The 13,074-nt window shown below is 37.4% G+C and overlaps 1 protein-coding gene and 1 non-coding gene across 2 annotated transcripts; one reads left to right on the top strand and one right to left on the bottom strand.

The window, feature by feature from the left end:
- The first annotated feature begins 1,694 nt into the window (after positions 1 to 1,694).
- On the top strand, positions 1,695 to 1,768 carry TRNAN-GUU (transfer RNA asparagine (anticodon GUU)). Its single transcript has one exon. It is a non-coding gene; the product is annotated as a tRNA-Asn (tRNA).
- A 7,982-nt stretch (positions 1,769 to 9,750) lies between these two features.
- LOC148872236 (protein IQ-DOMAIN 11-like) lies at positions 9,751 to 12,780 on the bottom strand. Its single transcript, XM_088971692.1, has 7 exons — positions 12,590 to 12,780; positions 12,414 to 12,521; positions 11,856 to 12,027; positions 11,470 to 11,766; positions 11,093 to 11,317; positions 10,803 to 10,943; positions 9,751 to 10,725 (listed from the first exon to the last, which is right to left on the bottom strand). The coding sequence occupies exons 3-7, from the start codon at positions 11,928 to 11,930 to the stop codon at positions 10,114 to 10,116; spliced, it is 1,350 nt and encodes a 449-aa protein (XP_088827818.1). The 5' UTR covers positions 11,931 to 12,027; positions 12,414 to 12,521; positions 12,590 to 12,780; the 3' UTR covers positions 9,751 to 10,113.
- Positions 12,781 to 13,074: the final 294 nt, after the last annotated feature.

The following is a 13,074-nucleotide window of genomic DNA, read 5'->3' as shown; positions in this document are numbered from 1 at the left end:
TTTATAATATATTATATATCATTTATTATTTATAAAATAATATTTATACAATATATATTATAAATATAAAAAAACCGAAAAACTGAAGAACGAAACCAGTCAAAAACTAAAACCGGTGGACCGGTTAACTAGTGGTACTGGTTTGGTTTCAGTTTGGAGAAATGGAAAAACCGGTACCACCAATTCGGTTTGCAAAATATGCCAATAGTTTGGTTAACCAAACCATGGACACCCCTACCCCCTCATATTCCAAGCAGCCACAAGCTTCCCTAACTTTTATCCATCACATCCAAGGCCTTCCCCACTCACTCTCCAACATCCCTGGAGTCCCCCATTCCGGTATTATGGTCAAAGAACCCCCAAGTCATGCTTACATCTAATGTAGAAGTTATCAAATTTCAAGCACTCTTGAAATCAATATGTGGCAGCAGAAATCACAGTCATTCAACAATATTTCCTCCATTTAGAGCTACATATCACACCCAGCGTGGTAATTAATTCTGTTGCATAGAATCATTTTATTGTTTGCATTTGATTTGAATCACGCCTTGTTTGCTTTTGATTTGAAGTTAATCTTATTAGTCACCATCCTCATTAGCAATCCTAACCCCACTATCCTCACCTTATTTATTTGTGAGCTTTGTTTTTTTAGACATTGTTCATCCCATTTCTCAATTAGTTAATTGCACCCTTTCATTTTTTATACATTTTGCACCCTTTAATTGTCTTGTTAGCTTAGAGTTTAAATCGGTTATCTAATATAATTAATAGTCCTATCATTCATCAGAACATCTTTAGAGTATCATTTCAGCGTAGTTCCATTGACCATGGTTTTCAAAACCGGATGGTTGAATCGGAAAAACCGGGAACCGATTAGATTTTTGTTTTTTTCAAAAACCGGATTTTCCTTTAAAACCGTTGATTTTGGTCAATGACTTTTGAATCGGATGGTTAATCGTTTGAACCGTTTGAATGGTTTTGATTATTTTTTATTTTTTTTAATTATTTTATTTTTTGTCAGAGCGGTCCGAACATTCGGTTCGAACAATTGAACTATTCGACCCAGTAACCGGACCCCTAACCGGTTCGGTCTCCGGGTCGATTTTAAAAACCATGCCATTGAGTTTTTTTTCTCTCCAAGTCCCATCCTCATATCCTGCTTAGCCATAATGGAGTAGTTTATGGGTTTTTAATTTGGACAGTCTAAAGTCTCAATGACCATTGAATATCACTCAACATTGGCTTCTGCAGGGTTAATATCGGCGTGATTCTGAGCAATTTTGCCCAGGAAGTAGATCCAGTTCTTTCAGTTTCATTGGGAGCTGGAGTACCAGCAGCATGAACATCGATCTCCGCTGATGTATGAAACTTTTGAATTCTCAACTGATTAAAAAAATAAAAGCTAAACAAAACTGACATGGACGGAATATGATAAAGGGCTCTCATGACAAACCAAACCTTGAATTACTGAGTTGTGCCTCATTTATCTATGAACAAGTTGGTCCCTTTATAGGCAATTTTTAGATCGGCTTTTTCAGTATGATTTACCAAATAAACTGGGAACAAGTTCGTCGGCTCGTTATGGGGAATGGCAGTGCTCTGTTCGGTGGTTGAGCAGAGCTCTGTTTTATGTGTTTGTCGGCTCTAATGGAAAGAAAGAAGAAAGAAAATTTAAAGAGTAAAATTTCAACGTAGCTGGAATAGCTCAGTTGGTTAGAGCGTGTGGCTGTTAACCACAAGGTCGAAGGTTCAAACCCTTCTTCTAGCGAATGAAACATTTGTTTTATGAATAATATCATAAATAAATTAAAAATAAAAATAAATTTATAAATAATAAAAAAATAACATTAAATTAAGTAAAAACAAAAAAAATATAGAAAATAAAACTATCTAAATAATTAACAATTAAGGAAACCAACATGAATAAAAGTTAAAACCAACAGATTATTAGATGACTATGACATTGATGGAGGGCCATAGTAGAACACTAGATCATCTTATATCCTTAAATTGAGAATCTGAGACTGAATTCAATTAGCTTTACTCTGGAAATCCTCAATCATCATCTCTAACTCCAAACACTGCATGAAAAAAAACTAGAGGTAATCCAATGCCAAGTGACAAAAGAAGGCGAACCACAGCATGTGTGCGGATGAGCTCAACAATGGTCACGATGACCAACATTCTAATGCCAAGGACTAAGCGCTTAATTAAATCGGCAATAGAAAATCAGTCAAGCTTATAATTTGTATCATCGGAAGAACCAGAATATATCCAGTTTTGAAATTGCCACCACTGTCAATAAGGTCCCAAACACCAAAGGTCTTTGCAAGAGGCTCAGAAAGATCATGGCCCAGACTGTGAGAGCATAAGATAACCCCGCCGAATCCTGAAAAATGGGTTCTTGGGGAAGCGTGGTAGGGGAGGGTAGGGGCTGTCGCTGCTTGATAGAGAGTTAGAAGCCAGGGCCACCGGAGCTATCTACGTCGAGTGTGTCGATTGAAAGAGGAGGGGAGACAACTCAAATGCCAATGCAGAAAGAGACGTACCGTTCAAAACTTCTAAGATCCATTGCTCGATTTTGCATATTCTGCTCCCAAAATGCAGAGAGACTTGCGAGGGCAGATCCAAGTTGGTTGGTCCGGAAAGTCATGGGAGAAGCAGGCTAAGTGAAATAGGTTCCCACTGCGGCAGCTTCTGGGCTAATTGGGGCTGCAAATTTTCCGAGTTTTTGAGCTATGAATTCCTTGACATGCTCAAGCTTGGCTACCACTGCCCCCGCCATGGCTCCAGCAACAAAGATGGTCACCGCCGATAATGGTGGTGCGGTCGTTCTAACCCTAAGCATTCGTAATATTTGGGGTCAGGGATATAGGAGTCAGTTTATTTTTTGTTTTTCTATTTTATTTAAATCAACGAAAATAAAAAATATAACCTGCAAACTGCTGCCCGGGTCGAACGGTTTAGCGGTTTGACCGCACAGGTCAGCGGTTTTCTAACTTTTTCAACGGTTTTTAAAGAATTGTCAGTTTATAGTATAACCGGACCCAGGGTACTGACCGGTTATCGGTTTTCCGGTCCGATCCGGTTTTGAAAACCATGGGCCTCAACCATAACCTTAGCAAAGTCGAGTCAGGTGCAAACTTTTAAAACCAAACCCTGATTCAACCTTCATTCCAATCCAATCCAACCTAGTGTTGGCTAAGAAGGTGTTCGGTAGTGCTGAATTGACCACCAAACACTGAAAAACTTGCTTTTTCAGCGCTCGTTGATCATTCGGTTGCATCTCCGAATGCTGCCAATGTAGCTTTGAATTCTTTAGATGGCAAGCTATTTCCGAGTGCATTCTCAGCTAGCGCATTAAATATTGTTTCCTTTAAAAATTCAAACATTTCAAAACTACTCTTGTGTTCTCTCATCCCAACCTTAAAACCCTTCATGGACTTTTACTATTGCTCTCTCATTATTGAAACCACCTACGCTTTGGCGGGTTGTGCCGTGATGGCCTGTGGGTCAAAGTGGGCCTTGACTGTCTCATCTTGGATCCTTAATAGATTAGGCCCAACACGGACCATAGTATGAGCCCTGGCGGGCCTAGGCTGGCTATGCCATCGGCTTGGCCTTGGGCCAAGCCATGAGAGGCATATTTTTTTTTAATTTTGAAAAAAAAATGAAAATTTTAAAATAAGTTTATAAAATAGACAAAAAATTGAAAAATTAAAATTTTATTTTATATGAATTTTGATATATACAATTATTTATATATGAAATAATAAAATAAAATTAAAAAAAATTATAATACAATTGGAATAAAATAGTATAATAAAATTGAAAGTAAAAGTTTATATATAATAATATATTATATATTTTTATATATAATTATTATTACGTACACACATATATATATATATGGTCCATGCCACGCCATGTGCCCGTCCTAGCGTGATCTAATTTGTCATGACGTGTCATGCCTGCCCGCATGCCTAAAAATCCAAGTCCAACATGACCTGAATTACAGATCTACGATTGGCGAATTTCATTAGTGTTTAAGCTTGAAAAAAGAAGTAGAGGTAGGTTATTACTATTATTTTATAAGCCTTTATTATATTTATATTTATTTTTATTGTTTTACCTTTTTGATAGTTTTTAATATTTATAAGTCTATTTAGTATATTTTATTTTCATTTTATGTTATTTTTGATACTATTACATGATTTCTTTATATTTTTTAGTTTTTTTATTACATCATTATTGTCTTTTTTACATTATTATTATAATTATATCAATTTTTACTATATTATATCTTTTTACATTAATATTTTTTTCACTAACAATGCTCATGTTAGCTGAGCTCACAAGAGTTGTTTAGAAAGCAGAAAGCACAAAATGAGAGTGAGAGCAAGAGTTTGATTATACTTAATTGGGCATACCTTGTGAAGGCATGAAGGTGCCTATTTATAAGCCTTAGGGTCCAAGAGCCATACTTGGGATATCTAGGAGCAATAGGCCTTATCAACCCATTATCCTCAAAGCACATTGCACCGGTCTTCACGATAATCCTCATCCAATCTCTTTGAATCCTTTGGGGATCGAGGTCATCCTTGCCAGGTGGGTGATGTGTCATCATCGATTTCAGAACTGATAGGTGTGCTAATTAGATAAGGACAACCCACCACGTAAGTCGGTGCCCCGGAGGTTAGTTGGCTATTCTAGTCACTGGCTGCCCAGGTCAGGGAGGTTAAGCCAACACCCGAAGTCCTCAGCTTGTTCTCCCAAAGTGATATGCTCCTTTTAGCTGAGGGGTGACCTATTGGTATTCCCTAGGTCGAAATGTAGGTCAAGTTAGCCGGTTTAGGCTGACCTGACTCAATCCAACTTACCTCCACATGGCGTTGAGGTGTCTTTTGGCGGTTCAGATTCACCATGCACCTTGTCGCGATTAGTTGGCCAAATTACCCCTCATAACCTTTATTGTTTTATTTTTCTACATTTGGTTATATTTATAATAATTTTTACTATTTTGTCATTTTATATTATTTTTTATTTTTATTTATGTTTACCATATTTTGTATTTTGTAATATTTTTGTATTATTTTTGTAATATTTTATAATATCCTATTACTTTATTCCTTTTCATTTACTTTCATTTAAATAATGACTTTAAGAGGTAGATTTGTACAATATAAATTTCTCTGGTGTCAACATTCAGATTATTGAACAATCCCACTGTATTCAAATGTTTGTAAAAGCACAAAAGTAAATTTTTCTCTAAATGCTTTAAGAGTTTTTTTCAAAGATTTTTTTTTTTTAATTTTTAGACTTCAGACTTCAGATTTACCAAACGCCACCTAAGTTGTTCCACTAGTTATTAATAATGAAAAATCACTTGCCTTTGAGAATCCACTTTCGCCTAAAACTTCCACAGAGAACCCACTTTCTCAAGAGCCTCTATAGGCTAAAGGTGTCAACAAGATTGAAAAATCTAGTTTTAAATTTAAGATTCAACATAATCAAATTAAATTCAGATAATTTGAATATCATAATTGGCCAAATTTGGATATGACGTAATTCGATTAGATAAATATCAAAATCAACTGATTATTTAATTCTTATATAATATATAAAATAATCAAATATTTTATATAATTTATATATAATATTTAAACTATATAAATAAAAGATTCATTTTATATGTTTATTAATTGCCTAAAATAATTAATCAACCGAATTCAAATTGAACCAAATATTTGAATATTTAATCGAATTTGAGTTCAACATTGATTTTCAATATTCAGCGGATATGAAATCAAATTCGAATATCAAACTTTCTAATTAGATTCAAATTCGCATATTGCTTGATTCGATTCAAGGGGGTTAGGATCTGTTGGTTACTTTATTATCTAGGGTCATTTAAGGGTGGAATTTGAGTGGGCTTGGACTTGGTATTTGAGAAAATTTGAATGGACATGATCCAATGCTGAGACTTGTTCAAATCAGATACTCGACTTGCATTCCTAGGAACCATTCTTGGATCCGCAATAGGAATTCACCTTACAAAAAACCATTCCAACATATGATCTATGTCTGCACATCTCATACATGATGGTAGACCTATCAATTGGGTTGGGTGGGTCGGATTCGAGTTGGGTCAAGGTTCTTCGGGTTGGGTTGGGTTGCCAAATGCTAGACCCTAACCCTAAATGTTCGGGTTAGGGTTGATCCATGGGTCAATTCGGGTCATCCCAAAACATAATTAAAATTAAAAAAAATAAAGAAAAATTATATTTAATGTCAAAATTAAAATAATTAATCTTAAAATTTCAAATATAAAATAAAAAACTTAAACACTTAACAATTTAAAGAGTAAACAGTAAAAAGTAAAGAATGGAAACTTCTAACAATGCATAAATAATCCTAATTAGACTTGACAATTGGATCAGCGGGCTGACCCATGACCCAACCCAACCCAACCCAGTTTTTTTGAGTTGGGTTGGGTTGGGCCATTTTCATGTTCGAGTAGCTAAATATGAGACCCTAACCCTGTTTTTTGGGTTGGATCAACTTTTTGCAGATCTACGTGACGATCCTACTTATGTTGAGATTTGCCAACACAGATCATATTGAAAGAGTGTTGGGACGGTTTGTGTTGGAGGAGATCTCAATTCTTACTTGTGTATGCTATTTACATGGCAGTATGTACATATGCTTGAAAGCGTGTTTCTACCGGGGATCCAGCAATTAAGCCACTAGTGGATAACCAGAGGATCCGGAGTGTATCAAAGGACTCTGAGAACTGATCTGAACGTATCACAACGATTGGGAGGTGATCATAACCAACTGGAGGTGAGTCCGGATCTGCTCCTTACAGAGCGAGCATCACACTGACCTCACAGTCTGTCTTGACTGTACATCAAAAACATCTCCAGTACTTATATTTATTATTCATGGGATATATTTTCAATACAAGATGGAATGTGGCTGTAATGTCGGTGTGAGTCACTCTTTGTGAGAAGCAGATCCCAATTCACTGGAGGTGACCTCCTCTTCCAACTTTTGCTGTATCCCTTTTCTTTTGTTCTTTCACTATCTTAATCGCTGCTGTAAATAACTTAGGTATTTATTGGCTAGCGTTCAGGATCAATCCAACTATCCAAGCTTAAAACGAACCACACAAACACAATCCAACTGGCGTGCTCATTCATCAAGTAAGCTAAGGCGTTTCAAGTAGTGGAATCAAGTTGGATCAAATTTTGGCTGGTAACAGAAAAAGACTTGATTTATGAGAAGCCAACTCTCAAATTCTTCAACCCAAATACAACTAATTAGATGGATAAGTCTGTTCAGTTAAAATGTTGAAGGTAGAAACTATAAAAGATTGAAAAAAGAAAAAAGAAGAAACTGATCACAGCATATTAATTGTTGGGCTTGCCAAAGCCTCAATCTAAATTACTCAAATTTGGACTCTTAAGGCGAAGAGTCGACAGTACAGGGGTATTTTGGTCTTTTGGTTTATCTAGTTAGAAGTGAAAGGTCTGTTTTATTCAAGTTTAAGTTATGTGTCCCATCACTTATAAGTAGACTTATTCATGGGCCGGGCCAGGCTTTCACTTGTCACTAATAAAAATATACTAGGCCCAAGCCTGAGCCCGACCCAACCAACGGGCCTATAACTTGGGCCCGAGCACGGCTCTGATAAAAAGCCCGAAGCCCGAGCCCGAGTCCGAAGCCCGACCTAATTGGAAAAAAATAATTTTTCTTATTCAAATTAGAATTAAAAATTAAGATAGTAATTTTTTTTCTATTTAAATGAACAATGGGCCTACAAGATGGTATTTTTTCCCTTTCTTTTATATTTTAAAACACAATTTTACATTATTAAATCAAAAAATTTATTCAAATGGACATAATCACATAACTCATTTTAAGTTTAATATTAAGTCGGGCCGAGCTGGGCTCGGGCCGAGCTATTTTGGCAAAGCCTGAGCCCGACTCGAATTTTATGTGGGCCGGGCTTTTTGGCCCGAGGTTAAGCCTGCGGGCCAAAAAGCCTGTTCAAGCCCGTCCGGGAGTCGGGCCAGGCCGGGCCAGCCCGTTGGGCCACCCTGCCCATGAACAGGTCTACTTGTAAGGGACAATATTGTCTTTTTTAACTCAACTTATTCATTACGGCTAGAACCCTTCTTCTCTTTCTCTTCTTCTTCCCGTTGTTCTTGTTATTCTTCCCTTCATACTTGGAACCTAGAACTGAATAGGATCAACTACCTATTTACAAAGCCCAATTCGAGGAAGTTGATCAACCCAAAGTTGTAACATGTACCCCTAGTTCAGAGATGTGAGATGTGATGGAATTAGATATCTAAACTAGATGTGATCATTTTACTTTCCATTTCGACAAGCTCTTCCCAGAGTTCTCCAGAACATAGGTTCGGGTTACCGACAGAATTTGGACCAGTTCCAGAGATGATGATTCAGAAATGTCCCTGAAACTAGTGCAAGAAGGACTAGTACCAAGCACCAAACTTGGTACAAAACCTACTGGGACTCAGAGTTTGTGGTCTGGAATTTGCAAGCTTGGAGCAGATTCTAGAGTGGAGTCCACCCTGCAACCATGCATGCGTCAGGGTCCCTGTAGTGGAATCCCCAGGCTTGATGTGAATCCTCAAAACTGGATGGAGTCCACACGTTTCAGGTGGAGTCCGGACTCTGACAGTCTGATCATAATGTTTTTTGCGTATTATAAACCTATTTTCCTCCATATATTGCCTTGAGTACAATGTCGACATGACAAGTGAGAGCCAATTTGCTTGTTGGCTTGAATAAATCAACTACCTCACCGACAATCCAAGCTAGCTAGGCCTAACAGTGATCCTTAGGAGCTTCAAATTTGACACAACGCTTGATCCATATTACTAGAATTTACATGGTGAACTCCATGACATAATAAAGCAAATCAAATGCTTAAGTTGGTCTTTGCAAGGTGAATTCGCAAATGATCACATACCCATAAAAATTTGGTAATAGATGTTTTGGGTAAAAGAGTTTTTCACCAGAATGCTTGACCAGACATGATTTAATAACCAAAGGGTAAGGGTAGGAATTTCTTGTAAGGTACCAAGTACCAAATCCTGACCAGTGGTAGTCATGAAAACTCTCTGACAAAACAATTCAATTGACCTATAAGGGAATTTTGTTTCTGATCTTGGCTTTTTTTCTGGTCCAGTTTGCAGATTTTATACCTCTAGTTTACTTCGGAATTTTATAAATATGGATAGAAGCAGAAATAAATGCAAAGTAGGATTAGTTATAGGCCATTATCCAATGTTGGTCCTAGCTATTTGGGGTACGTTGGGAAGGGTAAATTGGATTTGTTAATAATTATAATTTGAGATGGAGTTCCATGCATTACTTGATTGAGACTTGGTGTCATAATATTGTTCTTCTGAATTGTTGATATTTTAAATTTGGAGTATGGGAACCTGAAATTTGTTTGTATGGTTTCATTTGAACTAAAGCACTTCTTTGTGTCATAATGTTCTTCTGAATTATTGGTATTTTAAAGATGGAGTATGGCCGGGGAACCAGAAATTTGTTTGTATGGCATCATTTGAATTGGTGTTGTATTTTTTATTTTATTTTATTTTTCTGTGTTATAATGTTCTTCTGCATGAACCATTCTTTTTTAGGACTAACATATTATGGTGTTTCATTTAAGGCCAACCATGCCTTCTACACAGTACACACAAAGGCAAAGAACCCGCCAAACCTTCTGCAAAGAATTTTCAGCAATCTGCAATTTACACCACTAAATGAACACAAGCCAATTAACCTTCCCCTAGAAAAATATAAAATAAAATGAAACAGAAAAGACCCTATCAGAAATTAAATTTCCTCATAAATTGTTCAAGGACCAACAAATAATAAGATATTCACAAGTCCCTCTTCACTGAACCAATAAGAGATTCTGCTTCACTCAAGTTTTAAGGATATCTATAAGGTCCTTTCTAAGATATCATTTCTGAAACCATAATGTATTGAACTTGAAGCTTCTGGATTATAGTATTGGATTTGGTAAACAACCCAACAATCAATGAGACATGGTTACTTGGAAGAAAGTCAGCGAAATGCTTTGTGTTGGTCCCAATTTGGCAATGAGAATAAAGAATCAAGGCTGAGGTCTTTGGCTGGCTGGTATGATTTTATTGGAACTGGTATACCTTTAATGCGTGGAGACCTCTGTTGACAACTTGGCTTGGTAGTCCTATTGGTACAAGTTGCACTACTGCCATTTGAAGAACAAAAGGAAAATCCATGCTTAGATGGTGAACCATGATCAGAGTAAGGATCTGCAGCTCCCAGCCTTTGCTTTGGTGTGCTAATTGACCTCACCTTCGCTTTGGCAGATTCGGTTGCAGCCATGTAACTTGGAAGAGAAGGAAAGCCAGAACAAGGATCATTTTCTACACAGCTCCTTTTTGATTGATGAAATGATCTCCTTGGGAGCAACATTGTGGAGTTAAATCCTTCTAATTGTTCATACTTTTGCAGCTCTCTTGATCTAAGCAGTTTTCCTCCCTCAATTTCTCTGTCGATTGCATCTAAATAGGCGACTCGGTCAAAATTCTCTAGTTGTTTCCTTTTCCATGCTTGGGCATCCACCCATTGTTCCAACCAATCACTGAACACACCATCTACATTATTTGGTTCGAGTTCTGTTCGTCTCCTCTCCTGAGGAATATTCACTCAATGTCAAAATTCTAAATAAGGCTAGATAATTTGAAGGAAACAAAGCAACACAGGCATACCCGATAGCTGTATGAGTATCTTTTTATACGTTCTCTCTTGATCATGGCTTCTTGCTTGCTTAGCAACACAGAATTTGTTTCTTCCTTAGAAAGCAAGCTGTCATCCCATCTTCTCTGACTTTCCAGTTTGAGCTGCTCCAACTACAATTTTAAGCAACCAAAAATACAGAGGCATAATCAAATTTTTAACACAGACATCTCATCTTTCAATGCCCAATAGACAAGGTTCAATATAACTGGAACTCATCTCACTGAAATGCATGAAACAGTAATATCCCACCCCCACATACCCTTGTTTCAATGTCTTCTGATTCCTTATTTGGCACCATCAACTCTTTCTTCTCTTCTGTCAAATTATCCTCCATTCCAAGTCTCTTTGCACAGACCTGTGATTGGATCTTTACAAGGGACTGCAAATTCTTTAAAGTGGTCATTGCTTGGCGTCTCACAGCTCGACCTCGAACAATGGCTTGGAGCCTCACAAGTGCCTTCAATGCACGCAATGCTTTCCTTGCCTGTAATACTTGCCAAAATGAATTCATAGATAGAATGCAGTAGGCAGAGTTGGAAAGACCAACATAAGATTAGGCATTACTTTTGTATCTATACATAGTACATAGAATATGTCAGTTTATGAATTACTCTAACATGAGTTCAATAAGCTTACAAGGTAACCACGGAATGCAGTTTGAATTTTAATAGCAGCCCATTCTTGGCTTCTCCCCTCACATAGATTATGTGATTGAGGGGTTCCCCTGAGACGTACAACCTCAGCAGCAGCCTGAGCTGCTGCAACTGCAGCCTCAGCAGCTGCTGCAGTTGCAATTGCAACAGTCACTGCATGCTTGCTCTGCTCTTGTTCTACCTCACTTGGTGTCTTCTCCTTTGATGTTGATGCTTCTTCAAGTACATGAAGGCGCTTCACCTTAAACCTTCCAAAGCACCATCTCCATCTCTTCTCCTCCTGAGAATGGTTACAAGCATTAACAATCAAATAAATTTCTTTGGTTGAAGTTGAATTTGCACAATCAATGAAACCCAAAATACATGTACCTTCTCTGGTTCTGTCTTGGATTCTGAAATAAAGAGTCTTCTCACCAGATTAAAGCAGCACCTCTTCTTTGCCATTGAAGAACCATCACATCACATCACATCACATCACATCATACCATTACAGAGAGAACGTGAAAGATGGGCAGATATAATGGTATCTAGCAAACCCTCTCTGAAACCGTTCAAACACATCAATTTTAAAAGATAACAAAACAATCAGAACCCGATGACTCATATTCACAATAACTAGACCAAATTCACAGAGCCATCGAAATTAAGACAGAAAATCTAATGCAATTAGAAGACCAGAATCAGATCTAGAAACAAAATAAATAGATAAAAGAAAGAAACAGAGCCATCGAAATTAAATTTCGTAGCCCGAAGTTTGTGCATCAAATCCGAGGAACTCTTTTACCCACTTAAACGAAGCATACAAGATTAGTGAATCAAACCAGAATAATGGCATCAAGCAGCTGAATTCCTAGAATCCACAGATTCATGCCCAACACAAAAGCCAGAAAGAACAACGTTAAATCCAGAGAAATCCCATGATTGTACCTGAAGAAACTGCACCAGAAATGGATTGTAACAGACCCAACTCCCGGAACCACTCCAATTCCCAACTGAGAATTCCTCAACTCTGTGATCTGGAGAAACACCCAAAGCCTGCAGAAGCAATCATCATTGGATAATAATCGAGGTGGGTTTCCTATTCGCTGCTTAATTTTCTTTACCTTTCCTATCTTCTTTTGAAGGATGAACTCAGCTACCTCAAATGTGGGCCTGAAGACGAGAACTGTCGGGAAAAAGCCAGACCCGTTTCTCTTCAATGATGCAGTATTGTAGTAGTGCAGCTACTTTCTTAAGACTGTGACAAGGTCTATTTTAACTTCTAGTGCTCCTTACTCTTCTCCTACTCTCGCTTTCCTTCCTCTTAACTGTCACTGACATCTTTAAAATTTTCCAAGATCGAAATGACTGTATTACCCCTCTTTAGCTTTCGAAAGTGATCCATCATGAATAATACTGCTTCACCATCATACTCACACATACATGTCAACTGTTGACATTGGAACTTGATAGATAGAGCCATATCATGATATCAATTTATCAACCTCTCTCTCTCTCTCTCTCTCTCTCTCAGAAATTTTAACAGTCACCGACTCACCATTCAGCCATTCACCAACTGGGGATAATATCTACAGTCCACCTGTGTTTC

Source organism: Nelumbo lutea, chromosome 2 (assembly GCF_056320005.1).
Source record: "Nelumbo lutea isolate HS-2025 chromosome 2, American lotus-T2T, whole genome shotgun sequence".
In the NCBI taxonomy this organism is placed as follows: domain Eukaryota; kingdom Viridiplantae; phylum Streptophyta; class Magnoliopsida; order Proteales; family Nelumbonaceae; genus Nelumbo; species Nelumbo lutea.
This window is presented reverse-complemented; position numbering and strand designations above follow the sequence as displayed.

Bases quoted from the DNA above. Each gene is read 5' to 3' on its own strand.
- LOC148872236 (XM_088971692.1), bottom strand. From the start codon at position 11,930: ATGGCAAAGAAGAGGTGCTGCTTTAATCTGGTGAGAAGACTCTTTATT. The intron at 11,767-11,855 runs GTACATGTATTT...AACCATTCTCAG, and splicing joins CCAAGACAGAACCAGAGAAG to GAGGAGAAGAGATGGAGATG. The intron at 11,318-11,469 runs GTAAGCTTATTG...CAAGTATTACAG, and splicing joins CTGCATTCCGTGGTTACCTT to GCAAGGAAAGCATTGCGTGC.